This window comes from Zonotrichia leucophrys, chromosome 3 (assembly GCF_028769735.1).
Source record: "Zonotrichia leucophrys gambelii isolate GWCS_2022_RI chromosome 3, RI_Zleu_2.0, whole genome shotgun sequence".
In the NCBI taxonomy this organism is placed as follows: Eukaryota; Metazoa; Chordata; class Aves; order Passeriformes; family Passerellidae; genus Zonotrichia; species Zonotrichia leucophrys.
The window spans coordinates 74,315,942-74,343,543 of record NC_088172.1 but is presented as its reverse complement, the minus strand read 5'-3'; the positions used below and the strand labels follow the sequence as shown (position 1 = coordinate 74,343,543).

The 27,602-nt window shown below is 34.9% G+C and overlaps 1 protein-coding gene across 2 annotated transcripts in view; it reads left to right on the top strand.

Annotated features, from left to right (window-relative positions):
- SDCCAG8 (SHH signaling and ciliogenesis regulator SDCCAG8) overlaps window positions 1-27,602 on the top strand; it is a 106,255-nt gene that overhangs the window by 14,267 nt on the left and 64,386 nt on the right. For both annotated transcript variants that reach the window (XM_064708836.1, XM_064708835.1), the window contains exons 8-13: window positions 749-937; window positions 3,430-3,568; window positions 6,165-6,317; window positions 8,667-8,801; window positions 11,853-11,969; window positions 23,834-23,976. In XM_064708836.1, coding sequence (XP_064564906.1) covers window positions 749-937; window positions 3,430-3,568; window positions 6,165-6,317; window positions 8,667-8,801; window positions 11,853-11,969; window positions 23,834-23,976 — 876 coding nt within the window. The remainder of the gene's footprint in view (window positions 1-748; window positions 938-3,429; window positions 3,569-6,164; window positions 6,318-8,666; window positions 8,802-11,852; window positions 11,970-23,833; window positions 23,977-27,602) is intronic.

Sequence of the window (27,602 nt, the reverse complement as noted above, 5' to 3'; positions counted from 1 at the left end):
CAGAATGTGTCAGACTTCCTGAGTGTGTGCTGCCCAGATGGCCTGCATAACAAACCCAAAGCTTTGGATTCATTGCACAATTTGTCAAATTGATCTATATGTGCACAGTGTGCGTTTGTCTGGAACTTCCTGATGTTAACATTCCTATTGCTTGCGATCTCCCCAGCATGACACATGCTTGGAAATTCTGGAGAAAATGCTTCTGAGCACCTGGTAAAAATTTGGGAGACAAGTAAAAAACTTAGCCTGTTTTTCTGCACATGTGTTTGACCTCAAAAGGTTGTGTATATTGCTGGATCTGAGTGAATGTGCTGATTTCTTGTCTAGGGAGTAGAGAATAAATATGAAGTTAGTGGTACTATTAATAAAAGTAACAGGAAATTGTTAGAGTATTGAAATATTTATACAGCTGATTTTTTTTCCTAATAATTAATATTATATTCTGTTCAGACAAAATGTAAGCCTACAGGTTTTTTTCCTCTAATAAATTTCTGTTTAAGTTCAATATTTTCTGATAATATGGGGAAAGAAACAAATTAACACAGTATTGTTTTGTCTATTAATAATTTTGATTGGGCCATTCAACTGTTACTTCTCTGTTAAAGTCTTCCTTAGCCTCTTGAAAATGTGTAAAATACTGTTCATTACAGGGATTCTTACAGTTCTTTTGAGGTTGCATTTGTAGTTATATATTGTATATGAATATGACTTGTAGAAATATCTAATTTCACAAATTTCTTCTTTCTAGAAAAGACCTCTCAGAATCTCAGAAGACATGCAAAGATTTGGAAGGAAGGCTGAAACACCAGAAGTCCCTGTTTGCAGCCAGGAATTCTAGCCAGGTTGGTGGTCTGTGCCTGAACTGTGCCCAGCACGAGGCCATTCTCGCACAGACTCACTGCAATGCCCACGTGCAGACCATCGAGAGGCTGACGAGGTGGGTACTGGCAGTATGGACTTGTGTTGGAAGCTGTTACAGGGCGTGCAAGGGTTGCAGGGTGAAGAGAGAGACGAGAATGTTGAGAATGTTCAGAAGGCTTGATTTATTATTTTATTTTATATATATAAATATATATATATAACATTACAACTATGCTAAAAAGAAATAGAGAGAAAGTTCTCAGAAGCTAGCTAAGCTAAGAATAGAAAAGGAATGAATAATAAAGGAGCTCTCTCTGATTCTGTCCCAGAGAGAGCTGGTCTTTGATTGGCCCTTAATTGTAAACATCCAACATGGGCCAATCACAGGTGTACCTGTTGCATTCCACAGCAGCAGATAACCATTGTTTACATTCTTTTTCTGGGGCCTCAGCTTCCCAGAAGGAAAAATCCTAAAGAAAGGATTTTTATGAAAAGATGTCAGTGACAGGAAGCATGGCCATGGCTGCTTGCATTAAACCTTTTAAGTCTCAATGTGTTGGGTTACATTTGTAGAGAGAGATGCATTTCTGGAACAATACACTCCAAGCTGGAGTCATAATGCTGAAATCAGTAAATGTAGGTCCCAACTACTTCAAAATCCACAATAGCTTTGCTATTTATTTCAAGTGGGAGAGAATTTTAGTTGTTATAATGTAATTATGTACCTTGGGCTGACCAGATAATGAGACAATTTACAGTCTGTTTTCTGTACTTTTTGTACAAACAAATCCTTCACTCTGTCAGCACAAATATTGTGCAAGTCCATGCATTTTGACTGATTATTTCTTGCAACAGTTCATTATTATTATGTAGTTGAAGTTTGTCTGGCTCCACTTTATTTTCTTTATCTCTGAGGAACTTTTTCGATACATCAACAATAGGTTGTGTGCTTGGGGTAGGATGCATTTCCTACCCCAACACCTGTAGCAGTTCCTCCCTGACTACAATAAGACAGGGAAAAGAAGTAACATTGGACAAAAATAAATGAAATTATTTGTTGCACCATTTTTTTAAAAAAGTATACTTTTATTTAAATATTTTTTTAAAATCACGGGAAGGGAAGGGAAGGGAGAAAAAAAGAAAAAAGCTATATAGGCTGGATATATGTAATTCAGGGATCCTAATATTAAATTCTTTTCCTTAAGGAAGTCTGCAAGTCAATTTATCTTCAAAAAAAACTCTACCTTTCTATTTGCTAGTAATAATGATAGGATACTGCAACTTTCTCAAAGTTTTTTAAACAGCCATCTATTTATTGTCAGATATCTGAAGGTTCTTGGAATTTCTGAAGTATTAAATGAGCCTGAGATGGAATAGTGGGTCAGTTAGAAGCAGGGAGACTGAAGGGGCATAGAACATATATGTACTTGGTCAAGTGGGCACTATCCCTCTGCACTAGATGGTTATTGCCAGGATTTATGTATTTTTTTCTATTAGAAAGTCCAAAAATTTTCTGGCAAAGCTCTGTTGCTGAGAAGTCATGTTTCAAAATCTGCTTTTGTAACAAAAGTCATTATTTGTCACAGATGTTGGAAAATAGGAACAAACTGTAAATCAGTGCATTCTTGTTCTCTTATATTATAGTGAGCTTGAAATAAAAGATTTGAATTGACCTCTTTATTTATCTTAAACCATTATTTCATTTGGAGGTTTAAAAAAATCTAAAAGCTACCTCTATGTGTGGTGCAGTTTATTAAAAACAAGGGTATTTCAGTAGGAATTTTCAAAGGAACTTTATCCAATTCAAAAATGAAATGAAATTTCAAAGTATGACTGCTAGGTCTCTGGCAAATACAAAAAAATGTGTTGCCATTTTACACAACATTAAGAACACAACAGTTTTCATACAGAATCTTGAGCTGCACCTAAACCACAGACAACAGATAAAACTTAAATTTAAAAGCTTTTAACATATCAAAATAGTGAAAAGATGAGGTTAAGTATTACCATTTTACCAACTCTGCTTTACCATTTAGTACAGATTTCAGTGTTTTAGTGCAGAGTTGTAGAATCCAGGTGTCCTATTGTTTGGCTTAGTCCCAGTTTGCAGCAAAGGGATTTAGATTGTCATTTGATATACTTCGAGATTACTTGTTGAACCTAACCCTTCCTTTTTATTATTTTTTCCCAGTTTTACATTTAATGAAAGTGTAATTCCATATTGCCTTTATTTTATTATTTGCATGGATCCCCATTTTGTTACATAAACAGAATGTGCTCAGGTTCTGTACATTAATGATTTGAGATCTGCTGTCTTAACTGGCAGTTTCTCTAATGGTCCATCCTTTTAAAATGAAGGACTGGTTGTCAAGCAAATGATATTTTCAGTATCTGCCAAGCTTGCAATATGCTGTCTTTCACTTATGAGTTTTAATCTTGCTTTGCTTACCACTTTGCTGAAGTCTTTTATCTGTATGTATTTTATATTTGGTATACCTGTTGTTTGGGTTTTTTTCTCATACAAAAAGAAATAGAAATATCTGGCTTGGTTTTTGTTTTAATATGCAGAGAAAGAGATGACTTGATGGATGCACTTGTTTCAGTGAGACAAAGCATAAAAGAGATGCAGCAAAGAGAATCTAATGCTTGTAAGCAAGTTGAACATGCTGTGCAAATGGCAGAAGAGGCCAATTTTGAAAAAACAAAGGTAAATCCATCACGAAATTAGAGCTTTTTAGTTCCAATCTTATGCAAATGTTAATTAGTTTTCATGCTAATGAGAGAATGCCTGCATAAGACCTTTGTCATATTTTAATATAATGTAGATTTAAAACAACTGCACCATGTGACTATTTCTGAGCAGTAATGTGAATTCTGTATTCAAGTTCCTAAATTCTCATCAATACTATGAGGAGTGCTGCATTTTTTAATTGATGTACTTTCACAGCTAGGTGATATAAATTCAGTTGTAGAATTTTCAAAGATATTCATGATATGTAAGAGGATAATTTTGACATCACCCTTCTGACCTACTCTGGAAAAATAGTTAAAATGCTTGCAAACAGTTATTTTTTGCCTCGGATGAGAGCAGTGCAAGAACTGATTGACTGTCAGAGCTCTTTGAAGATGAGAAGCCTTGTCTAATGCTAAGCTTGTCCAAGCTTCTGGTGCTATGTAAATAATAGTGATAAAACCAGTTTTGATCTAATGCTTGTGTTAGCCCTGTACACAATCAACCTATATTCACCTAAATTATTTCCTTGATAGTTAGTGACATCTACTGTACTATTAGTGAATTACTGTGGAATTGAGAGAGGGTTGCTTTGGTTTGGTTTTTGTAATTGAATGCAAACAAGGTTGATGTAATTGTTCTATTGATAAAATTGGTGTTTTTTATCCAGTGCTGTAAGAGAAGACTGGGTGCTTGCAGGATTGTGTGAAGTCCTGCCAGTTTGTCTTCAAGGCTGAATAGTAGTCTGGTATTTTTTTCATGTCCCAAAACTGTTTTAATATGAAAGAACAGGAAAAAAATTTACTTATACTGCATTAATTTTGCCTTTTTACAAGTACTGGTGTATACCTCTTGGTAAGTACAAATCATCTTTTTTTTGCCCTGTCCTATTCTACTCTCAAGTGCTGTTTTTCTTGATAACTAGCATGGAATCCCATAGAAGACTCCACATAACAGAAGTGAGAATTAAAACATCAAGCTTTTAAATACTATAATTGCAATTTCATCAGCCTGTTGTCCCAAAGTCTAACCTCAGGTGCTTATCATTTTAAACCACCATTTCTTCTTGACTTTTGGTTGTCTCTATAGTTTTTGGCCTCTTGCTTATTGCATAGAGCAGGAAGGAAATATGTTATGTTTAAGTTGAAGCAAAATCAGGAATATATTTTTGACACAAATGTCATAAAAGAATAATTGTTTGAAATGCTCATTGTGTAGTCAGAACAGTGGAGCTAACAAAATACACGTTTTCTTCTTGAAATGCAACTAATGCAACTGCTTTCTTCTAGAGTGCATTGGTTTGGATGCCTACCAAGCTGCAGCAGTTTTATGCAGGCAATTGTTTGCTGAAGTCGATGATTCTTTCTTACAGAAAAGGATTTAATGCCATAACAGAGGAATTCTCTCACCTGAAGAGGGTCCCACAGAATTGCCATAAAACTGAAGGATGCTGTTAGAGAGTTCTCTAAAAAATGTAGTTTAATTTGCTCCCCCCATGAACAGTCCAAAGCCAAAAAAGCTAAACACAGGGAATTGGCTTTGAGTGAAAGAAAAATAAGCAGTTTAAAAAAAATGATTTGAAAATAAAGTGTAAAAAGTTAGAATTCCTAAAGGGAGAATACACTAGCTTCTTTGAAACAGAATATGCTGGATATCAGTGGAATGTTGAAATTAAATCTAGTTCATTCGTAGGCTAGCAAAGCTCCCTTCAGGGTGCTTTGAATACTTAGATTTACTTGTAATGAAGTAGTGTATTTCTGATTTAAGCTGACATAACACTCAAATTCTACACTTTGGCAGAGATACAGCAGCATAAATAGATAAACATCTTTATTTTTCATCCAGCATTTTTAGAAGATAGTGAAGACAGTGTTTTGAGAGTTCTTGAACTTACATTTCTTCTTTTTTCATAGAAAACCCATCTATAATCCTGTGGTTTAGCATCTGAAATTAAGCAGTACTTTATGAGGCATTTAGTAGAATAAATTTTTGACAAACCTGAAACTTATTTGTCTTTTTTTGTACCTTTACTGACTGCTTTCAGGTTTCTTAGCATTCTGCACTCAGTAATTCACTTCAGGAGAAGACTTCAATGGAAGAGCATACATTCATACATTTTATTTATTTTTCCTTCAGTTCTTTAGTTAGACAGTAAGCACTGTATTTGCAAGGAGTCAAATACTGGAGGCTGATTTTAGTGATGTGCATTCAGGAATTTCAAATTTTAAATGTAAGATGAGTAATCATAATTTTAGAAGAACAGCTACTTATTTGGAAAATACACCCAGAAAAATGCTTCCATCTTTGCCATTATTCCTAAAAGCAATTAAATTTCTCAGTTACAGTAAGGCATCTTAAACATACTTACAAACCTACAAACATATACATCTGTTTTCATTTTGTTAGTCCTATTCTAGATGTTAACACAGTAGGATATATATAAACATCATTAAAAAGCATTAAAAAAAAGACATTTCTAATAGCAAACTGGTTTCTTTGAGGTTATTAAATGAATACCGTGTTTGTTTAACAATATTAGGTTTCTTTCATTTAAGTAAATTGGGTTTTTTAGGCTCTCATCCACTGTGATCAACTGAAAAGTGAGATGGAACGACAGAAGAATTATCTTGAAAAGGAGTTGGCTGCCCAGCTAAATAAAAGGGCTGATGAAAAAGAAGCACTGCGGCGGGAAATGAAGAAGGAAAAGGAGGACTTGGCAGCAATGGTATGGGTTGGTTCTTTCCCTGTTTGTGCACTACAATGAGTGTATCATCCTCTTTAAACTTCATTTACTTGTCTTTTATTTTTAGTTTGGGGTGTGAGAGCTCAGTCACTTCTACCATTTTTTTTTAAGCAATGGTAGATAAGTGATGTTTTGAGTTTGAATAACTGGGTTTTGTGCTATGTCACTAGGTACATACTAGGTTGTTGGTGTTATGCACTTTGTTTTAGTTTGCATAATAATTTTAATGCACTGTGTCAGAGTAAGAAAGAGTTAGGTAATATGTGATGAAAGGTTTGTACCTAGTTTTTTTATAAAAATTATTATTTAGTTTGCCATGGCAAGCATTCAGAAGTTAGCAAATGTCAAATTTAGGATTCTTTGCTATTTGATCTTATTATATACATTAATGTTACAATGTCATTATTTCAAAGTGATCTTATCATATGTTTGGTTTTCCCACCTGCAGAAATGTGTTGGAATCTCTTTTCTCACTCTTACTAATGTTTATAAACTCTCTGGGAGAGAATCTGTCTCATCATTTATGCCATGACCATCGTGATAGTCTTGATAACCTTGTTTTAGCCTTCTAGATGCTGCTGTAATTTGAGTATAAAACATGAGGGTTTACTGCCCAATGGAGTCTACAGAGGAAAGCTCAAGCTAACAGCAGTAAGCCTGTGATAGAGGAGGCTTCTAAGGTGATTAAAATGGGAAGAAATGTAGAGAGACAAATACTTCATGAATTAGTGGTATTCATGCTTTGTATGCTATGTAGTGGTATTCATGCTCATGTTTGATCTGCAACATCTTGAACTAATTGAACAAGAGTGTCAATTTCTCTCCTGATTGAACACTTTTTCTTATTTTTTGGGAGTCTTTTATAAGTTGTATGTATTATTTCTAAAAATTTGGAGAGCACAAACTGAGCAAAATAAGCCATTTAAGTGTGTATAAAAAAACCTTTGACTCCAATTCCAGATACCAAAAACAGATATTAAGCACAGTGATGGGAACTAAGGGATCTTTAAGTATGTGAACTGATCATCAGTGATCTGTTGCCAGGGAAACTGAAATTAAAAAATAATCTTCCACTGGAGACATTATTAAGCAATTCCTCGTTTGACTTTTTGCTATCTATTAGAAGTTATCCCTTTTATGAAGTTAATTGCTTTATTACAAGTTGATTTAAAGCAGTGTATTCACTCCAAAATACAGCCTATTAGACAAGCATTTCATACTTTTTTTGGTAGAATATTTCACTCCATGTCATCACATTAGTTTGTATTTCATCACCCACTGAAATTGTTTAACTGGAACCAATTCCCACTTTAAGTAGTTGTGCACTTTTTTTTTTAATAAATCCTGCACATACATTAAACAACATATAGTGACACTATGATGATGTCATGCTTGGTAATTAAAGATATGGGATGACTGTAGAAAATGATGATCTATGTTAATGATTTACACCTACATATGATTAACTACTTTTATGTTTTAGGATTATGAGGTGGTAGAAATGGTATACTGTGGATCAAGTCAAGATTCATCTCAATATTTTATTGCTTACTTTATGAAATGGTTTGTTTGAAGGGGAGAATTGCCATGATAGTTAAATCAGGTGGATGTATAAGGAGTGAAAAATAGTTATGAATATATAATCCACTAGGTTTGGCTTTGAATTTCTGAAAGTTAACCTAGAACTGTCAGACACCATTATTTCCACTTATATTAGTAAGCTTCAGGGCTAAACAGCTAAAGGTTCACTGTCTGTTTTATTGTTATATTTTTTAATCATCCAGCAAAATTTCATCTGAATTACAGTAGAATTTTTAATATACTAATTCTATATGAGTTTTTCACAACAGTATGCTTTGACCTATAGTGTTGAAATATTTTCAGAATTTGAAAATTAATTTAAGATCGATTCTTGCAGCAACAGTTTACTTTAGCTAGGGGAACACGATTTGGTTTGAATCAATCTACATAAGGATGGATAAGAAGGTGTTAAATAGTACTCTTACATTGCAAAACTAATGTAGCCAGCTGCTTCTGATACCTTGTCCGTATTAACAAGTCCTGGAGACTAGTGCAGTTGATGAAGAGTTTCAAATAGACTACTGCATGATAAATAAATTTATAAGAGTGAACCCATTAATAAAATAATGTAGCCATATTCTATTATTAATAATATAGGATATATTTTTATTGTACATACTGGATTTTTATTACATTTTTTAATGTCATGTATTTTGTCTCTATACAGTTGCTTTTGAGGAGAAAGTTCCACAAGAGTTTGCTCTGTGGTTCGTCAAATTGCATCATTACAGTGTTCTTGGACTGTTTCAGGTGACAGCTTTGTCTAAGGATGTGGCTGTTCTGGAGGCCCAAATAGAGAGAATTACAAGGGAAAAGAATTCTCTAGCTAGCCAGTTAGAAGAATCACAGTGCCAGCTTGCATCTCATGAGATGGAGATGAATAAGGTAAGCACATTTATAAAGGAGCATTGAACTTGTTTTTCCTTATCATTGTGACCTGAGAGAAGAGAATTTTTACCTTGTCCATTTTCCTGTTTTTGTAAGGAATGTGTGGTAACTGTAGACTTGATCTCAACATCCCAGAGGCAACTACAGCTATTCTAATTGCAGGAGTAAAAAAATAACTGTTTTCATTTCCAAGTCACCTTGTCATGCAGAAGCTAACGTTTCTATTTTGCAGCTTATGAGGGTCACTATTGAAAACACTATCCCGGTGTTTCAGTAAAGAACTGAGTTTGGTCTGAGAGAGACAGTAGAGACTTCAACAGTGTCCTTACTGCCACCTGTGGGACTTGCAGTGCCACAATAAAAGGAGCTATATCGAAACACTGATTTTCAAGTTCTTTCCTTTGGATTTTTATGTAGTATGTTGCTTAATTTAGTGTTATTGATAGTAGGGCTCTTACAGAGACATCTAGTTAAGAATTACAGCTTAACATGCATCTTGTGTAGATCATCACTCCTGGGTGCTTTCTTTTGCATGTTTCTCAATCAGTTAGAGCTTTAATGGGGGTCATAACATGAGAAAAAAAAAACCAAATCAACTTATTACAGCCTCTTGAAATGTCTGTATTCCTTACCAATCATCCCAGGACTCATCCTACCTCCCCAGTTGTTAACTGCAAGGATTTGAGGAGCAATTTATTTTTCAGGCCTCTAGAGATTTCAGGAAAGGTTTTCAACAGTTCCTGTCTTCCCCTGCTGCCCTGGCAGATAGAAAGAGGCAAAAGTATTGCAGAAAATTCACAGCAAAAAGTCATCCCAACTTACTAGAAAATTTATTTAATTTTAACTGTAAGACAAATGAGTATATTAAAAATGTCAGAATGGTTTGATCTACCAATTTGGGAACACACTTTTGGTCTCAAGCTGGGTTCACAAATCACTAGCACCACTTACAGGGGTGAGGAGGTGGTGAAATAGGCAGTAGGTACAAATATTCATTGGTCTGAAAAGAACAATTTTGTACCCTACCAATTTGAAGTTACCTCTCCAGAGATGATACTGTGGTTCCAGTCCCTGCTTCAGTTCATGTTAATACAAAGTTGAACAGGTGGTCACCTTGCAGTAGTCTATTAATTTCACTGTCCTGAGAGATTGGAAAAGTTTATATCTGTCCCTGTACTAAACTGAGAAGTCTTGAAAATCTTGAAGGAACATCCCAAACACTGAGCTGACGGGACTGTGTGCATCACCCTGACATTTCCATTGGCCATGTGACATCTTTGCTTGTGAATCTGACTCCTTGTTTCCAGACTCAGTTTGCCATTATTAAAACCAGCAAATAACAACACTTTAGTTTTGAGTTTTATCCAAAATATTGTTTTTCTTCATGCACCAGAAGTCAGGGAAAGAAAATATGGAGTGAGGTTCTATTTCCTTCATTCTTGAGGAGACTGAAAAATCCATTATTAGGACAGCACCATCTGCTGATTCTTCTGTGTTATTCCCTTTGTGCAGTGTGTGGAGTAGCTGAAAGCGAGGCTTGCTGAATTTTTTTAATTTCATTTGGAGGAAGTGACATGTTACATTTTGTTACATCCTTCAGATAAAGGAAGGGGGAGGTAGATATCCAGCAAGCTATGCAAGCTCTGCAGCTGCATCTCAAGATTTTTTTTTTTACTTGCACATAATATTTTAGTGTTTAAAAAAATGCTGTAGAACTTTGCCGTTCTTCAGAGCATTTGCTGCTTTGGGTTATTTGAAATGGCTAAATTCACAAGTTGTCCTTTGAATTTATAAGTGATGCTACTTCTTGAAAGTTATGACAGTTGGTTTAGTTTTTTTCCTAGAGTGATTTCATTGCAGTATCCATATTTACATTTTCCCTACCTTTTTTTTAAGGAGAAAAAAACAAAAAAGTGAAAATGAGAAGAGGTATAAGACTGAAAAACATAAATTAATTTGGATTGTAGAATATGTGAGAATGTTTTTGAGAAGCACAGAGGATTGTAGCAGCAAATTAAAAGGGTGTACATTTTAGGAGCACATTTTAAGTGCTGAGAGAATATAAGCAAGGCAGGAAAGTTGAGTGAGTTGGAAAGAAAGTTGACTAAGAGGAGCTATGAGTAAACACATTTGCATTCTCACTAAGGAATGTGCATGTATTTGGTTGGTTAATTAAGGTGAAATGAACAGGCACAAATTGGAGGTGATGGCACAGGGTAAGAACAAAAAGGGGACAGCTTAGATTGAAAACTGGAAGAATAACCCTGCACAGCAGTAAAGTTATGTGAAAGGGATTAGTGATCTTCTGGTTTTGTTATTTTTTTTTTTTTTTCGCTTTCTCTTAACCCCTTCACATTTCCTCTGAAGTTGATCCCAGATGGAAAGGGTTTAGGAGGTAATATAACAAACACTCCAACAGCAGAGAATAATTGTCCTGCGTAGAAGTGATTTCCTGAAATGTTGCTTTGATCCATTTCTTCTGGACCACGTATCCATTTAAATTAGATGGGTTTTTTTAAAGAATTGATCTTTGGTTTGCAGTAAATTTGTAATGCTCTGATCAAACTTTGAAAATTATTGTGTTAACATTTTAAGCAATTTCTTTCTCAACAGTGTTGAACTGGCAAGTTAAAATACACCTTTAATTAGGAGTGTGATAGATGCTTTACTTCTAGGTTTTGGAAGTGTTGACATAGACTTTCTTGGGATTTTACAGAGAATGAGACAAGAGTATAAAACCAGCAACTGTCATTTAACTGTAGAGATAGATGGATATTTCTAACATAAGCATTTATACTTAGCAAAATCTTGATCCAAATATATTTGAATCTAGAAGGTAGTGTATATGTCAAAGTTAATGGCTATATATAGAGTTCAGATCCACCTTTCTATATAAAAAACATTTACCATTTGTAGACCTAAAATATCTGTAAATTAAAGATATGTTGCATTTCAATGACCTGTAGAGGGCACCAAAAGATCTAATTGCAAACCCTGGGCTATGGATTCTTCAAGCTAACAGATCATGTTATCTGTGTAATCTAACAGGTGTGTGGAGAAATGCGCTATCAGTTGAATCAAACCAAAATGAAGAAGGATGAGGCAGAAAAGGAGCTCAGAGAGTACAGAACAAAAACTATAAGGGAGCTTGAAATTAAGGACCAGGTAAGAGATAATACTGCTATAACTTTGCAGTTATTAGTTGCCTAAGTAGGGTTTTTTCAGAAGCTGGAATGATTCATTTTTCTAATAGTGGTCATTTATTACTGTTAAATGGTTTAAATTGATGGCAAAAAGCCAGCTTTTACTGCTAAATAAATACCTCTTGGTTATCTTAATCTTGTTTTCAGCCCTGGTATGTTCAGTTTTGCGCATCACTCATTCCATGATTTCATATAGAATTACTCTATCATATTATTCATACCAGCTACTTAAATTCTATGTAATGTATACATGTGTTTATACACTTTTTCTCACAAATAAATCCACACATAATTACCTATACATGCAGCCTAACAGAGCATTAAAGGCTCTAAGCATAACCTAATGATGCCAAAAATGAAAATCATTTATCTTCCAATTTCTTTAAAGAGTCAGTGTTACTGAATGCTGGGATTCATAGGAAAGTTTAAAAAGACAAATCCAAAACAAAAGTAGCCTTCTAGAAAAAATAACAATAGAAAAAAATCCACTTGGCATTAACTGTTGCTTATCTAAAACTGGGATTTATATTAATACAAAAACCAGTATATGCCTTACAGGTAGTCTGTAAGAAAACATCCCATGCAGTAGGAAAGATTATTAGAGTAACCTGCAACATACTTGGCAAACAGCTTGAACAGGTGTAATCTGCATCTTTTGAAGTGCCCTTTTTCTTGAGGTTCTATCCATTTTTCTCTAGGACTTCAAAATTTGAGTATTCCTTCTTAAGTTTTGATTTACACATAAGAGTCTTCTGAATACACAAATATATAAGATGCACATGAGGATGATTTTTTTAATATGCCTTTTTTTATTTAAGCAGCCTATCCAACACATTTTGAACCTTTCTTTTTCTTTTAAATAACTGAACAGATCATTCCCTGTATAAGAATATATGTAGGGGTAAAATGAAGTATTTAAAAAATTAAATTTTTAATGACCAATTCCTCAAAAGCTGCATGTAGGACAGTAAGTTTATTAACTTAATAGTACAAGCTTAGTCTGGAAGCAATATTAATTCAAGTTATAATGAAAATATATGTAAAATCCAAAGGAGGAGCTTATTAGGTGAAATAACCCTTCAACCATGTATAGAAAATGACACAGCGCAGAAGAAGAGAGGTCTTGAAGTGTTCTTTTTTTTTCAAGGTTTGCTTTTTTTTCACTCCTGCATCCTTTAGGCCTAGGGACACTGAAAAACAAAAAACAGGCTTGTCGTCTGTGTCTTGACAGATATCACAGATAAAAGAGTTGGCATAATCTTGGCATGCAAATAAAACAGGATGTGTTTAATAAGATACTTGAAGAAGTATCTTGGATTTTAAATCCTGTTCTCCAACTTGCTTGAGGATTGCCTTTTGAACAAATTACAAAATTTAACAAAATATTTTAACCTCATGTGATGACATGCTGGTATTTTAATCAGTCTGGAGCTGAATACACTGAAATGTGGTGATTTATAATTTGATATAAAGTGAAATTATGTGAGAGAGAGTTCCTATCAGCAAGAATTATTAGCCAATTAAATAAAGATTAGATATTCAGTAATTATGTTATTGTGTTGTTCAAATATAATTGTTGGTTCCTCAAAAAAAGGAAAACAAACAATTTTGTAATTCTCAGACTCAGTATTTAGCAGCTGTTTTATAGCTGTGGGTCCAGTAACCCAAAAAGTTCTGTATAGGTCCTAGGATTATTTAATGTGTTAAAGGCAGCCCAAGAACAGTGTTAGAGTGCCTTGTTCTGTTGTTGCCTGTTGGCTGGGGATTTTTAAATCAAATTTTAACAAATGTTAATAAGTTATTGCAAATTATTTTGTTTAAAAAAATGAAAACAGTTCAATTGCATATATCTTTGTATTTAAAGAAAAACTGGAATGCTTTATCTTATGTGGCACTGAATAGCAAATATTAATTGTTCTTTGGTCTCTCAGCCATGACCTGACCTTCTGGCTAAGAGACAGAGCTGATACCTTCCTTGGCCACCATCTGTTCATAATAAATACATATTTATTTTTTTAAAGTAGAGGGACAATAATGTAGGAGTATTTTTATACTATTCTGTATTAAATGATGGAATTTTTTTCCCTTTTAAAAACAAGGGATCATGTTGTAGATTGCCTTTTAATATATTCAGAGCAAGTTTACTGTTTCTTGAGATATAATTGTATTATTAATTGTGCTGTGGATAAATTTCAGTTTTGAAGATATTTTTTAGTTTACATGGAGTGACTTTTAAAAAAGGATTACAGTTATTCAGGTGTGTCAGAATAGACAGAAAGCCCCACATGTACAATTTAGGATCACCAGATACATATATCTGCATGTCAAGTAAATACAGATTGGTATTTATCATATGATGGTATTTATAAATCTTATTCAAAATTGAGCTTATATCCTTTAGGAAACCTAAAGAGAGTATATATCTTTGGTCTTCCTCCCTTTTACCCTAATATCTTTTTCCCTGTATTTATTGTTTGGTTAGGACTAATGCCCATGTGTCAATATCTGTAATAACTCTCTTATTAGCATTTTACATGAATATTTCTTAATAATTAAGAAGCAAAGAGCAATGTTACTATTTAAATTGAATAACTGTTTTGTAATATCATCCATCATGATCCTGATTAACATCAGGATTATGGAGGGAGGTGGGGGGAAAGACTTGTACCACACAGTTTCTCTGCACAAAACTCACATCTGTTCATCTGGCCCGATATGTTGTAAAGTAGCATAACCTACTGCCCTCTCTTTTTCTCTCTCAGCCAGCCCTCCCATTGTGGATGTAGCTGTGCTGAAATAACAGTGCATTACTAAATACTTTTACTGCTTAGGAACAAGCTTTATAGATTATACGAATATAATGCCTTCATGGCAGTAAACTGTGTCCACACTAGGGGTTGTACTAGCACAGCTATATCAGAGAAGAGTCACGCCCTAACCTAAATTGCTGTTATTAGAACAAAAATTGTGTGGCATATTTGACACAGCAGGGCTTCACTTTTATAATACTTTTTTTGTTAATTTGTAAGCACTGCATGGCATAATTTATGCATTTCTAACAGAAATCATACTTCTGACACACTATGAAATTGTTCCTCAGATTAACATCACTTGCTCTTTTCTGCTCTGCCTTATAAAAATAAAAATGAAGTTCATTTTTAATAATTTGCTTTCTGTTTGTCTCAAACAATTTATATTAGGCTTAAAATCTTGCAAGCTTCAGCATGTAGAAGTGAAAACAGTTTTTAATATTGGATTTTGCAGTCCAAGCCAATTTGGGCATCCTCCTTATTAGATAGTTCCTACCAGTAGCATGGCACCACTGGGAGTTGTGGTGTCCTTGCAGTAAAGTAATAGGACATGTTAAATTCAACTCCAGAAAATAACTGCAGCTCTTCAATTTTGTTTTATCAAGTTTTATGGAATCAGATAAATACTTTGTGTAGAAATAAATCCAAGCTAGTAATCTAAGCCTTTAAAAAGTCTTTATATTTGGGCAGATATAGTTTGAAGGAGGATTACAGAAATCTGTTGCCTATCTTCTAGGTGACAAAATTAAAAGCTCCAGAAACACAGTACTAAAACCCACAGATTTTTAAGAGTTGCCTGCATTGCAGTTCATAAGTCCAAATAAAAAGAAGTCAAGATTCACTGACATGCATAACCTATACAAATAGGAAGAGCTACACACCAAAGTATTTTTGTGCAGTATGACAGAACCTAAATGATGTCTCTGTACATTATAGACTGACAATTTTGCAGACAAATAAAAATCTGGCAAAATTGCAGTCCAAAAGCACTTTGCCAAAGGGTATTTTGGGAATGTTTATCTCATTTGTCATAAATCCATGATTTATACTAACCTAATTTAGATGTTATAAGAGGAGAGATTACTGACTCTGTCTTCATCAAAAATAGTTCAGGCCAAAAATTTGGGTATATATCCTGGAAATGCTTCAGAGTATCCAAAGCAAGACCAGTAACACCTTCTAAAGACCCTGGTTCACTGAAATGTCTTTTTACAAACAGATATTAAGCTTTCATGACTCAGGCTTTAAAATACTAGAGTTTTCAACAGCTGTGACATTCAGCATATCACCAGATGTTTGAAACTTGCAAGTTTTAATAACTGATGAAGATGAGTTAGGATTATTTGTTATGTGCATTCTTGTAACAGTCTGTATCTATATCTGATATTCTGGTTTCATATTAGTTATAAAGGTGCTCTGGAAATTCTGTTTTGAAAAGAAATTCTATTAAATCATCATTGTATACTTGAGTAATATTTGGCAGGGGAGAAAACGCTCAAAATTCAGAAGATGGCTTCAAACTCTCAGCATGAAATTTTCTCACCTGGTCTGACCTTGAGTATAATGGTCTTAAAAGTAGCAAACCCAAATTGCTTTTGGAAAAGAAAGCATTAAGGAAATGTGATAACCTTTACTGTGACTGAGCTCTTCCTAATTAATCATTTTGTGGTTTGGGCATTGAATGAAATAATTTGAAAATTGGTAAATAAGGAGTAAAATGGCAGTACTTTAAGCCTTGCAAATTTTCTGGCCTGCTCAGGAGGAACTTAATTCTTTTCTTTATAGCTGAACTTACTAGCTCATTTCAAGATTTCTGAGGAAGACATTGACCTACAATCTTGCAATATATATAAAATTATTATATGGCTGCTGCTGCTCTGCTATGGCATAACTTTCCTCTGTCAGCCATCCATTACTCAAGAATCAGTGGTATGAGCAGCCTTCAGTAAATCCTACCTATTTCCTTAAGAAAAATGCTTGGGACTAGGATTCCCAGTGGTAGACTTTTCTTTACTCACTTGTCTTCATTTTCTGTACAGGTCTACTTCCCCTAAGTATCTAGCCTGCTAAGAGGAATATCACAGGATCAGGATTTTATGTTTCATAGGTGTAGTTTGGCCCATGTAACCTTGTTCTGTCATCCATAGTGATGTCACTCCACACTATATGGAAAGAGAAAATTGTTTATGCACATAAAAAATTATTCAAAGTAGGAAAAGAATTGCGCATCTCTTGATATATTTGATTTATATACTTAAATAAATACTTGGTTTCTTTTGTTTGTTTTTTTTTTCTTCTTCTCTGACGAGAAAATATGGTTGCTTTATCAGTAGTCATTGTGTTAACAATCAGAAGGAAAAAAGTCCCTATCACTTGTCAGTTGTTATTGCATAGGTTTTCTTTTCAGCTATTCCTTTAATGCTGTCCAGGAAAGAAGAACCAATCTCACATCAGTAGTCTTAAATAGTGTCTGAAAGGATAAAAGGAACAGGTTTTGTCCTTTCCTGTTTTTCAATAATGAAGCAGGTGTAATCTTCCCCTTCCTTCTTTCTACATGCATCCTTCCTTTTCTGAATTTTTTATCAGCAAGTGAACCATATATTTTGCACTGCCTCATTGTCCCCCATCTCCCACCTGTGCAATCCATTAACAAAAAAATCATCTTGTTCCACTGCGAACAAAAACACTTTCTTATCTCTGCTGGTGCCTGCTGAGCTAATCTGTAGTACAGCAATGTTCTCTGTTAAAATGTGACTGTAGTAATCTCTATGGGATTGGAAGTTTTGTTCCTGAAATAGTATTGCAGGTCAGATATTTTGGCAAATTAAAAGCAAATATTTTCATGGAAATGATGCGGTAAAATCCTTGTATAATATGTTTCAGCCATTCACTCTTGTCATTTCCCAGGGTATTTATCCACAGGGACCATGTTCCTCTTCAAGAGCTTGCACAAGAACAGACCTCAAAGATTATTTCTTAATTTAAAAATTGTGTTTGTGTACTCATTAATCTATACTTTGCAACACATTTTTCTTCTTTCCCCAGCTAACAACCACAGGTAACAAGTTTGCTTCAGTGAGATTTAAAGTGTGTTCCTTTAAACACATCTACCCTCCATGCTATTCCCATAAAGTTCCTCCAGCACCCCTGCTCTTCCTAGGAAACTGCAGGCTCATTCTCTGGTAATTCTCCTTTAGTTTGGAAGCAGAGAGTTTGTGGCTGATGGCCTTTGCTTAGGTGATGGCTCTTGTCCTGAGGCTCTGCCATTTGGTGGAGCACACAAGGTGTGTGGTACTGCCACGTGCCATCACACTTTGCAGTACAAGGGGCAGAGGAACTGCTTGTCTTTGAGGAATTCAACAGTCCTTGATCAGGTCAGGATATAGCCATCTAAGAAATCACAGCCTGCTTTGCTTATCTAGGTAGGCTGTATCTTTCTTATCCCTCTGGTCTTTACAGATCAATTGATGTGAGCCAGCCATACAGAAAAAAACTTTCCATGTGTGTTTCTTGGGGCTACTTCTCATGTTTCTGCTGAGGTTTCTTGCCCTTCCCGTCAGGAAAGGTTTTCAGATTCCTATTTTAGGCTAAATGATTTGTAGAATTTGCAGTAGTTCTGTGTGTTTTTGTAAATTAGCCTCTTAGAAAGAGGTGGTCTTTGTGAACTCCTTTAAGCCCTGTGTACCTATATGTATATCCTCACAGTTTATAATAAATCTATTTCCAGAATGGGGGTTTCCCCTTTGAAACCACATGTAGCTTTCACGAGTGCTTTTTATCCTCGTTCAGATTTGAATGGGAAGCAGCAGTAATTCAAACAGAGTGCAAAAGGGAGCAAGCCATTGCTGGGATGTGGTGGGGGTTAACCTTGTGGTGGCCCTAACTCTTTTCCAAAGTTGGATAGTTCTCCAGGTGCAATATGCTATGTCAGATGGCCATGCCTGGGAGGTCTGAGGTTTAGAGACCACTCCGAACCTGGAGTTGCTTGATTGATATAAGGATTAGGATAGAAATGACTGCAAATGACCCCTGCTGCATATGGCCTGATGATAATCCAAGTAAAACACTTGAAATCTTTCTACAAAACCAGTCTTTTTTTTTTTGGGGCTTTTTTAAATTAAAAAAAAAAATCCAGTTAGGTCTGTCCCTGATTAATTAGTATATTATTAGGTATGGAAGGCAATATGGATGGAGGTCAGTGTGAAAATGTGCAAAAATTTCCTGTCAATGGTGCAGACAGTACTTAAGTGTACATGCAAGGCCATACTGGAGGCACCTCTTTCAAAGACTTGGTCCTGAGTATTGTCACTGGTCTCTCTGCTTAGAAGGCTACTTTAGTAAATGAAGCTAAGCTTATGAGCATCATGGCCTGTTAAAGTGTATTAATTTGAAGTGTGCATATTTTTATAGATTGCCTTTTATATTTTTATTTTATATTTTTATTGATTGCCTTTTGGTAATGTACATTCAAATACCAGCCACCACCATGATTATATTTTTATTATTCTATATTTTTTCTTCTGGTTTTGGTTCTATTTTATGGCCCTTCAATCTTTTAGTAATGGTGGCAAATGAAGTATGAAACAAAAAAAAATTGTAGTGTAAATTCACAATAATATTTTACTCGCCAGAATTATTTTACTGCAGAATTTTCTTTTCAGGTTATACTGTGTATTTTTTTACCTGATGAATGAACATACTGGGACAACAGTGAATGTCATAAATCACTTAAGAATTCATTAAGTTTTTGTTAATTTTTCATTTTGTTAAAAGTCTTAAGTTGTTTTTTGCATTTTTTTTAGAGCACAAGTTTTTTATCACCACTTAATCATTCTCATTTGTTAAAAAAAGTATGTCTTTTCGGTCAGTTTGCTGTTATATAAAATTCTGTGAAAAACATCTGCCAGCTTGAAACTTAAAGTTGCATTTTTTGCATACAATGAAATCAGCATTTGTATGAAAAGAAAAATTATTTTAATCTTTAATTTGACTTGTTTTGAATGAAATTATTTAATCAGATTTTAGAGAGATAGAGATGTCTAGTTTATTAAAAAGTGCATTTTGCACCATGATTAAGTATTTTTAGTTGAAGATAATGTCAGATAGGTTATGAAAAGGATATTTGAGGATTAATTCAGTGTTTGAGAAATCATCAATTATGTTTTCCTGAAAGTTGCACTTGTCACTGAATGAGCATCTCTAGTGTGGTCTCCTAAAAGTGCATTGTAAAAATCTGAAGATAATTTTTAAATGCATCACAAACTAATGAATGAAAACTGGAACACTTAAATACTTCAAGAAAAGATAGGCTCCTATGTGATCCAAGTAGAAAACTTAAAATATAGAAGATGGTTGGTGGCAATACTGAAAAAAGAATAATTGATTTAGAATAAAATTTTACTGCAGTAATACTTCACTAATGCTTCATTTTTGTTTAAGTAAAACTTCTTTTGTGTAACTGAGCTGAATATGGATGTAGGATGGTGTTAGTGTGTTTCAGCTTAAGGTGAGTATTGGTGTTTCTCTTACTGAGGTTTAGCCTGCCATCTTTCCATGGCAAAGTGCCTGTTGATATTCCTGGGAGTTTGGGCAACTGCAGAACAAGGCATTAAATAGTACTTTTGAAATTATGTGCAGAAGTAATAAGAACATTAAAGTTGCAGAGTTAAGCACCAGAAGTTGCCTGTTCTAACCTTAATGTAGTCTTGTTGTACGTATACATTATGATAATTCTGTTCCTTGTTATACTGAAAATCTGTTTCAGATTTTCTTAAATGCAAGATTGTCATCTGTCTTTTTGCAGTTCTGTGCTCCATCTCTTGTCTCTCACATACATTGAAAAGTTAAGTACCTTGAAGAAATAACTTTCTGATCATGTGGTAAAAAGCTGTATCACAGGTGATAGGCACTGAGGGATAAAATTAACACTGCATGAGAAACAGAGCTGTCAGCAAAATGCTTTAGTTGGTGGCTTGTTTCTGTTTCTGTCCCCACAATTACACTGTGGCCTGGATAGCAGCTACAGAACTACTTACAGCTTCCTGATAGAAGAAATGGTAACTGAAGTAACACAAAAATTACTCTGAGTAAAAATTGGGGGAAAAAGCTGCTGATAAGGTTCCCTGCAAAAAAAGTGAAGAAGATTCATTGATGCTGTAATTTCTCTGTAGATTAAATCCCAATTGCATTTTTGATGACCTAATGATGGACTAGACTTGACATGTTTCAGAATTCAGGACAGAGTGTGTTTGTGGGACAATTATTGTTAACAGGAGAGAGAAGAGGGTTGTTTTCTGTTATATTAACATGTCTCAGATTCTGAGGGTTCATGTTTCAAACAATTACCTGAGTTTTTAAACTGAATTATCCCATTGTGTTTAGAGTATGATCTGCTTCCAGCCTTATGTATTTTCACCACATAAATGTGGTGTGGTGTGTGGCTCCCACCAAATGATTTTGAATGAACATTTTTTGTTGTTTCAAAAAGAATAATTTAGTTGATAAGCCTAAATATACCTGGATTGGCTGTTTCTGAATTGCTGTTAACATGCTTTATTGGGTAGCATTTTTCTGCCATCCCTTTCTCATGAGATTGCTGTTTCTGCCGTGGTCATTACCAGAATTCTAGAATATAGGTCATGCTGCAAGCACCTCCAAACATTGGTATTTTAAGATGTTTATGTATGTCTGTATATACCTAAACACATGCACAAACACATGTGTGCATGAGTGTAAAGGAGCTGATACTGGATTTTGGAATTACTGATTAAAGTAGCACAAGTAGAATTGTTCTTCAAGACACATTTTTATTTTCTTGATACTTCTAATAGAAATTATAAGACACCTGTGAATATTTAAAGATCCTGTCATGAAGTGACACTTCCCTATCTGAGAATTTCCCCCCACACTTTCATGACAACTAAAATCTATGGATGTGTTCTTGAGTTCAGCCCTGAAGGTTCAACATCTGGCTGATGGAAACAAAACATTTTCACCAGAGGTTCTTGCACTTGGAATTTGCTTCCTTCTGTGGGTCTGTGTCAAAACCTGACTGAGCCTGTTTAACTCGAGGCAATGGTGTAAAGCCCATCTGTTCCTTGAAACTTTTCCCTGAAGGAGTGATCTAGAGTGTATTTATATTCCCAGCTGTGGTTGTGCTTTTTTTAAGTACTTAGCTGATGCTTTTGGACTAATTTCTGGTTTGGGTTTGTTTAAAGGTGTGCTGAATGGATGCTCTTTTAAAGCAGATTTTAGGAATGTTGCAGAATTTCCCTATCTTTAACTTGTGAAGACAGTGAAGAGTTTGTCCCTGTTTACTATGAATGGAGAAATAACACTTATGAACTGCTACTGTTAAGAAGAATAGAGGATCCACTGAGACTTCTATTTAAAATACACAAAAGTCTGAAAAGTGGAAATGCAAAGCATTTGTAACTGAATATCTTAGAGTACTGATTTTAAAATATTCTGTCAGTGTAACAGGTTGTTATATTTTTTAGAAGGGAAGAGTATTAACAATTTTGTAGAAAGTTTTACTATCTTTACGTTTGGACTTGAAATTGCCAATATAATTTGGTAGGAGGTGCATGTGATACAGTAAGGTGACATTTAAATTCTAATCAAAATTTCCTTCATGAACCTTTGTTGAGTCTTCTTCAGGGGAAAAAAGTGTACAGTTAAGTAAATGGCAAAATTTAAAAAACCCCAACACTATTGAAATGGTGTTGTTTTTCTGGATGAAGAGATTAATTGTATTTGTTTGATATCACAACTGTAAGTAGTTTAGATTAACACTTTTATGGGAGGAGAAGAGACAACCTTCTTATGAAGGTGCTTCAAATGTTTGTATTGGGGTGCAGTTATGTTCATTTGTTCTTTTAGGATGTTTGAATTAATAATTTCAATAATTAAAACGGATATTGCATCTTTTCCACATGAGGAAGCTATCACAAATAAGCTATGGTATGAGTTTAAAGTATAATAGCTATTCAGCATGAACTTCTTATGTGAACAAATTTATTCTGTACTACAAATGACCTTTCACAGTTTAGTTGACTGCAAAACATGCAAGTTCCCTCCAGCCCCAATGACAAATAAATATTTATGTAGGGAATTAGTGCAGAACAGTTACTACATGATAAAGCTACACTGTTAGCTTATTCTGTACTCTACTGGCCTTCTTAAAAGCATCCTTAGAACAAAGTATAGTATTGTGTTACAGATATATTCCTACAGGACTTGAAGGAGAATATGTTTCTCAGAATTTCTATGAAAAATGTTTAAACTGCTGGCAATATGATTGGAATAACGTAAATCTAGTACGTATCACTGGACTTGAAGATACTGGTCATGCAAACTCCACTATGGTTATTTGTAAATAAGTTAATGGATTCATCAACTTTAGTTACTATGTTGATTTATAAGGACTAATGATATTAATAAAATAATAGGATTAACAGCAGCTGGTATGTTGAGGGTTCAGATAGGACTTCTTTTCAATAATGGTAAAATCACAAAATTGCCTTTATTCTCTTGTGTAATATTAGGTGACAAAGCTAAATGCCCCCTTTTCACTGGTTATGTAATAGGCATTAAAAAAATAAAAATAAATTAATTAACTGTCAAAGAGCTATTCTATGTCAAGCAGCTTCTGAAGATGGCCACTGTTCTGCTGCCTTTCTGGCTCTCTAGCACAGGGAATTCAAACTACAAATATGGAGCCTGCACATGAGAAAAATGAAAAATATTTGAATGCCTGTAACTCTTAAGCTGCATGAACACATTAACATTGATTGTATACTAGAGAATTTAAATATGAAACACATTTTGACTTTTCATAAGAATGTAATTTCAAATACTTTATTTGCTTGTTTTGCAGTTGTTTTTCAAGTAACTACTTTTGTTCAAAAACAGAAGTGTGCATTATTTTCAGGTGCTTTGATAACTTTTTTTTGTCTTAAAATGTATCTCTATGCATTTCTTAAATACACTTTCTTTGGTTCTATAATTTTCTAAGAAAATAGAAAAACTGGGATTAGAGCTCAATGGGAACAAACAGCGTTTGGAACAAGCCCAGCAGGATGTGACAGAAGCCAGAGAGGAGTGCCTAAAACTGACAGAACTGCTGAGTAAATCTGAGCACCAACTGCACCTCACCAGGTACCCCTTATCCTATTACATGCTGTAGTACCAATTTCATTCTGCTAATTTTTTGCCACAGGCTTCCCCACAGTTGTTGTAGATACTTGCAGTCATTGCCTACATGGGCAGCCCTCAGTTGTGTTAGAAGTGGAGATTTAAATTAGTGACTTATTAACTACAAAGTGAGTTATGAACTCGAATTTATAAAAGTGAATTAGTAGTGTGTAGAAGAGGCAATGTTCAGCTCTGGTGGTGAGGGGGCATGGTTTTAGACAGGAAGAAGAGGAAGGGAGGTTGCATCCACCCTTGTTTTCTGCTGTGTTTAGCAGGACAAATCTATTTGAAATGTTGTTTAAGACTGCAGTGTAGAGCAGCACCTTTACGCAGCTGTTGTTAAGGAGTTGTCAGATGAATAACCTGAAATTTCTTCAGCAGAATGACCAGGAATATGTATATAAATATATAAATGCACATAATTTTTCTGTATGAGGTAAGCTCAAGTATGTGAGGAGGGTGTTTCAGTCTCTTGCTCAGTGAAGACACAGTACAATGCAATGTGTAATGAAAGACTTCCCCTGAGCCTATTCTATCCTTGGGTATAGTTCCCAATGTCTTTTGCTGCACTATTCATTACATGTTTCTAGAAAACTCCAGAAGGCTGACATGCCAATTATTCATTGCAACTTGAATTTGGGTAACTGCAGAACTTTTTTCCTTTTGCCTTGGAAAATGCTATTGTCCAACTGTTTGCAGGCTTTTGGTTGTGTGTGTGGGTTTTTTGTTCCATTGCCCTGCTCCCCCCAGGAATGAACATCCATAAACAAATCTGGCAGCTTTCACTCAGTACGTAAGGGAAAAAGTTAAGTTAGTTTAAATTTTTCATAGGGGGGAAAAAAAAAGCTTAGATTTTTATCACTTAACAGAAGTCTGTGTGTTTATCCAAGTCTTGTACTTTTTGGGCTTTGTGAGAATTCTGCCATTGAGTAAATGGAAATAAAATAGAGCCTTGTCTAAACTATTAAATTCAATGAATCATTTTTTTATTCAGCTAAATTTCTGTGTAATTCAGAGCACGGTTGTTTAACAGATGGAAGAAAGTACCACTCTAACAGCCTGTATTTAGAGAAAAAAATATGCTAGAGGTTAATGAACTTGAAAAAAGTTTTGGGTGAGTTGTTAAGATATCTAAAGTTTGGATTTAGCAGAACTTTATTAATAATGATTTGTTGTGATAGCTAACCAAATGGCTTTACCACGCTCCTTTTAGCAAAGGCTGATTATATGCAATAAAGCTCTGGATATCTTGGAGGAAATCTGACTAGCAAATCTATAATTTTAATTTTTTTTTTTTGGTGAAAATACTCAAAATGTAAAAATGAGAACTGTTGCCTGCTTTTACATAGCAAAGTAATTAAAGCTGGATACCTAACATAGAGATGATTTAGGTAGCTTTTTGATGTACAGTCTCTGACTCGGAAAGTTTCTGGGGTGCAAATCATTAGAGGCTGGGAACAGTGTTTTGGGCAAGTAATGCTCTGTGCTGGCCCTGTTCTCTTAAAATTCCACAGATGCACGCTTTTTGAGACAGATGCTGAACTGCCATGGCTCCTTTGACCTAGTGCAGACACTCTTCTGCAAGGTCCTGATCTCCTTGGAGTTTTATTGGTTGGTTGGGTTTTTTTTTTGTGGTTTTGGGGGATTTGGTTGGTTGGTTGGGTTTTTTTTTTTTTTTTTTGGGTTGAGTTGGGTTTTTTTTTTGTATTACTGTGTGTTCGTGTTTGGCATCTCCTTACAAGAATTGAAATGTTTTCTATGCTGATGTGTATTTATTGGAAAAATTAATATGATGAGGCATGGAAAATAGGTTCAATTTTTTTTTTTCTTGACATTCCCCAAATTCTACAACACCGTGCACATTCTTTTTTCTCTGTACACTTGGAGCGTCTGTCTGCTTTCAAAAAATGCATTAGGTGATGCTGCTTGAAGAAGAAGGGGGAAAAAGAGATGAGTAATTCAATGCTCCTGATCTGTTACCTGTTTACCCCTTGAACTTAAATCCATAGGGCAGGGTTTGAAGTGTTCTCATAGTGTCACCTGTTTTCCCTGCCTTGCAGAGGGAAACATCCCCTACTGAAATGACACTTGTCCTTAGCCTGTACTGTTTCTTCCTCTCAGCTCACCTTCTGGCAGAACAGGTTTTCCGTGCTAGTGAAGGTACAAAAGTTACATGTCTCTAGGGGCATTAGTTTTGCGTTTTGAACTCAGTATGTTTTTCATGGATTGGTACATCCACAGTTGTTGCATGTAAATTATATTCACTTACTGTTTGCCTTCTTTCATTTATTCCCTTCACCTCAAATGGCAACTGTGTCAGTGAAAATACTTGAAGGATAGGGGTAATAGCGATCCTATGGGGGTTGGAGACTCATTCACTGTGGTGCTTGCCAAGGAAAACAGATTTTAAGCTCTAGAGTCCTGCCTGTGGGAGGTTGCTGCAGAAATTGCACTGATTTAGTGCATCTCTAGGGTATTCTGGCCTTGGCCTCGTCTTGCTGATTCTCTTCTTTTCAGGAGAGGACCAGCTGGTTCACTCCGTCTTCTCACAACGCTGGAGTTGAGGGAGGCCTGTACTGCTGTTACACCATTGTGGATAGTCTTTCTGTTGCCTTGCATGACCTGTCTGTGCTGTTCTGGCAGAAATAAGAGGTAGCAGAGAAGATACAGAAAGAATTCTTTGTTTTGTATGAATTATTGCATTACTAAGGAGAAAAGTGGATCACTAATCCACTGATTCTAAGTTTCAATATTGTAAATAAATATGATTATAAATTAATACAAAAACTTTGGATTTTAATGTATAAAAATGAGATAAATGTATATGAAAGGAATTAATGAGAAAAAAACATGCAGTCTGTGTCATAATGAGAAAAGAAAGTACTCTGCAGAACAGCACTCTTCTCTAGGAGTCCCACTTCTTTGCTGTATCCTAGTTTTCAGACACTGTTGATTGATTACCAACTAAACAGCTTCTAAGTTAACAAAATGTACTTGTTAAAAAGGAAGAAAAAAAGGTTACAATTAGCTATTCTAAACCATTGCCACGGAGTTTAAAATTGCCTTTTCCTGTCACCTTTCTTCCTGGAGCAATATGTTGCTTAGAAATACTTGCTATTAACATGCACTTTCTGCTATTGAATCTAGTTAGTAATTCTAATTTGTATGTCTTCAAAAGACAGGGGAAATGCAGAACTTCTACTGTGCAGTTTTGCTTGTCAGTCATGTAACTTTGCAGATGTCACCATGCTATGAGACTGACCATGCTTGTTTAAAGTTTTCTTGAGGTTTTCTTTTGCCCAAGTGTCAGCTTTGATGTTACTGTAGTAGGAGATTCTTACAAAATTAGTTCTTAAGTCAAATTGCTCTTACTTTGGCAAGGTTAGGTCTTGCTAATTAAGCTTACCTGAAGCCCTTCTTCAAAGGGTAGAAAACATAAAGGTCTATTGTTTTTAGTTAACGACAAAATAGTCATGAAAAGTCATGTCAATATGCTCATTGAAAAGATCATATAAAAGATGCAAGATGTTAACAACTTGTCCGGATCTTAGTGTGCCATCTAATGTAAAAAATATTTTTCACTATTCTTG